Source organism: Belonocnema kinseyi, chromosome 1 (assembly GCF_010883055.1).
Source record: "Belonocnema kinseyi isolate 2016_QV_RU_SX_M_011 chromosome 1, B_treatae_v1, whole genome shotgun sequence".
Classification (NCBI taxonomy): domain Eukaryota; kingdom Metazoa; phylum Arthropoda; class Insecta; order Hymenoptera; family Cynipidae; genus Belonocnema; species Belonocnema kinseyi.
In genome coordinates, this window is record NC_046657.1 from 21,420,619 (window position 1) to 21,424,056 (window position 3,438).

The 3,438-nt window shown below is 26.1% G+C and overlaps 1 protein-coding gene across 1 annotated transcript in view; it reads left to right on the forward strand.

The window, feature by feature from the left end:
- LOC117169645 (group XIIA secretory phospholipase A2) overlaps window positions 1-3,411 on the forward strand; it is an 8,886-nt gene extending 5,475 nt beyond the window's left edge. Inside the window, exon 3 of the mRNA XM_033356126.1 lies at window positions 2,507-3,411. Coding sequence (XP_033212017.1) covers window positions 2,507-2,836 — 330 coding nt within the window. The 3' untranslated portion in view covers window positions 2,837-3,411. The remainder of the gene's footprint in view (window positions 1-2,506) is intronic.
- The last annotated feature ends 27 nt before the right edge of the window (window positions 3,412-3,438 follow it).

Genomic DNA, 3,438 nt, shown 5'->3' on the forward strand with positions numbered 1-3,438 from the left:
ATCTTTTTTAGTTTATAAATTCATGTATTTTGTTGAAAATTCCTAAATTCATGTATTTTGTTGAAAACTTGACTTTTGGTATTGAACATTTAATTATTTTGATAGAAGATTTATCTCTTTGGCCGAAAATTTAACTATTCCATTCGTAGTTAAAAATTGATCCATTTGATGGTTTATTGAAAATTCATCTTTTTTAGGTAGAAATTTCTTTTCTCGGTTGAAAATTTATTTTGTGGTCGAAAATGTATCATTTTAGTTCAAATTTCTTCTCTTTATTTGATGATTTAACAATTTTATTGAAAATCGTTTTTTCGATGAATAATTAACTTTTTCAACTGTAAATTTAAATTTTATATTTTCAGTTGAAAATTGATATTTTTTTATTTAAAAAATAAACTATTTGATTCAATAACATTTATTATTATTTATTAAATATATTCAATTATATATACATATATATTAATTATTTGTTATGTAAGTAAATGCTTGATTAAAAATGCAATTTTCTGGTTGAATATTCTTGATTTTAGTTGAAAATGTAAAAATTTTATTAAAAATTCTTTCTTTTTTCTTACATGAAAATTCACGTATTTTGTTGAAATTTCGTGTTTAATTAGAAAAATCAGATTCTTGAGTAAAAATTGATCTTGTTGATTAAAAACTAAACTGCTTTTTAGCAAATTCAACAATTTTGTTGAAGGTTGAACTATTTTGGTAAAAAATCTAATTTTTTGGTTGAAAAATTTAATGTTTTTGTTGAAAAATTACATTTTTTTGTTAAAAAATTATTTTAATTAAAAATTTAATTATGCCATTTTTCATTGCACATTTATATTTTTTAGTCAAAAATTCAATTACACATTTTGTTGAAGTTTATGTATTTTGCTAAAAACTTTTTTGGTAGAAAATTTATTTAATTTTTGGAAAATTCATTCTTTTCGGGTTAAAAGATGCGTTCTTTGTTAAAAATGCAATTTACTGTTTTGAGATTCTTAATTTTAGTTGGAGATAGTTTAATTAAAATTTAACTATTCCCTTGACATTTTTTTTTTGTATTTTTTGGTTTTTGTTTTTTGGTAGAAACTTGAGATCCTTGTTTGAAAATTCATCTCTTTGATTGAAAAATAAACTGCTTTTTTAAAAATTCAACAATTTGGTTGAACATTAAACTATTTTTTCTTGTGAATTTATCTTTTTTATATGAACATTCAACTATTTAGTTAAAAATATATGTATTTTGTTAAAAATTCTTCCTTTTTGGTTGAAAATTTATTTATGTTTTAAAAATTCATTTCTTTTGGGTTCAACAATGAATTTTCTTAATTGAAAATTTAACCAGTTAATTTTTTGTGAAAATTGATTTTTTTAAAATTTAAAATTCATATATTTTATTAAAATTTTGTTTTTTAGTAGGAAATAAAGATTCTTTTGCTTAAAAATTAATCGTGTTGATTGAAAACTGAACTACTATTTTGAAAATACAACCAATTGGTTGAAAATTAAACTATTTTGGTAAAAAAATATTAATTTTTTTGTTGAGAATTCTATTTTTGTTGAAGATTTATTTTTCTAACAGAAAATTTAATTATTCCATTTTTAATTATAAATTTATCTTTTTTAGTTTAATATTCAACTATTTGTTTAAAAATTTATGTATTTTGTTAAAATTTCATCTTTTTGGTGGAAAATTCATGTACTTTTTTTTTGTTAAAATCTCGTTTTCTTCTTTGGTAGAGAATTAAGGTGAAAGGTTTATCTTTTTGGATTAAAACTGAAGTATTTTGTTAAAAACTCAACTATGTGGTTGAAAATTATATAATATAAGTGGAAAATAATAATGTTAAGTTAGCTTTTTTAGATGAAAATTTATTTTCTTGGTAGAAAATGCACTACTTAGTTGAAATTTCGTTTTTTTTTGTCAAAAATTAGTTTTTGCTTGAAAATTTATTAATTCCTTTCTGGCTGAAAATGTATCTATTTTATGAAAAATTCCACTGTTTGAATTAATTATCTTTTTAAAATAAAGATTCAACTATTTGTATGAACAAATCATATTTTTTCTTGGAAACTATTTTTTTCTAGAAAATTAGTCTTCTTGTTTCAAAATTCCTAATTTTGTTAGTTGAAAGTTTAACTATTATGTTAATAATTCGTTTTTTTTTCTCGTTGAAATTAAAATGTTAACTGAAAATTGAACTATTTGTTGAAAATCCATGCATTTTATTGAAAATCTAACGTCTTATAAAATATTTTCTTTTAGTTTTAGAATATTGTAAATCTGCGAAGAGTGGGTATTGTAAATATACAAAATAATTTTTTAAAAGAAAAAATAAATAAATTTCCAGAGCCATAGAGATCTATAGCTAAGTATAAGAAAATTGGAATTTGTTTCCACCTTGAAATTCAAAATTTTCTGCATAATCTCAAGTCGCCGTCCATTTTTAGAAAATGGATTAATCAGAACCCCTTAATTATATATTTTGAAAATATAAGAATTTTTTTTCAGATAAGTCAAGAATATCTTCCCCTCGTGGCAATGACGAAATGTTGCGACGTCCACGATATCTGTTACGATACCTGTAATTCCGATAAGGAAAAGTGTGATTTAGATTTTAAAAGATGCTTGTACAAATATTGCGAAGGTTACGAATCTACGGGCGTAACGATAGTAAATACTTGTAAAGCAGCTGCAAAAATGCTCTTCACTGGCACGACAGCCCTCGGGTGTAAAAGTTACATGGATGCCCAAAAATCAGCTTGTCATTGTGGAGACCACAAGAGGACTTGGAACAATAAAAAATACAAAAAAGCACCTCATTCTGGAGGAGAATTGTAAAATTATAAAAAACTTATTCAGGTTTTTTATTGTGTAACTCAACCGCACCACCCTGATTTCCCTTCTCTTCCTCTACTAACCCTCCCACATTTCTCCTAACTTCCTCTAGTTTTCCCAACCTTCATTTCTCTTACTAAGCCTCTTATAATTTTCCCACACTTCCTCTCCTACTTCTCCTTCCCTGGTTATAAATAAAGGATGGAGAAGTAGGAAAAATTAGGGATGGCTTTAGGAATGGGGGAAGTGAGAGGAAATTAGGGAAGGCAAGGGAGAGAAATGTTTGGAAGTGAGGAAGGGTAGTGAGGAAATTGAATGGAAAACTTGTAGGATAGTTCGGTTGAGTAGGAGAAGGAAAAAGGATGGGTGTGTGTATGAGTGTGTGGAAAGTAAAAGAAGGGGACCGGTAGCTACGGAATTGAGGAGAGGGGAAAGTAGAGCAGGAAGAAGTGTGGGGAAGCGAAGGGTTAAGTGAGTGGAGAACTAGGGAAGGAGAAGTAGGGGTAGAGATGTAAGGAAAGTGAGAGAAAGTATGAGGAAATTATAATAGGGGAAATGAAGGGAGGAAAAACTAGAGGAATTTAGGGGAAATGATGGGAAGGGAA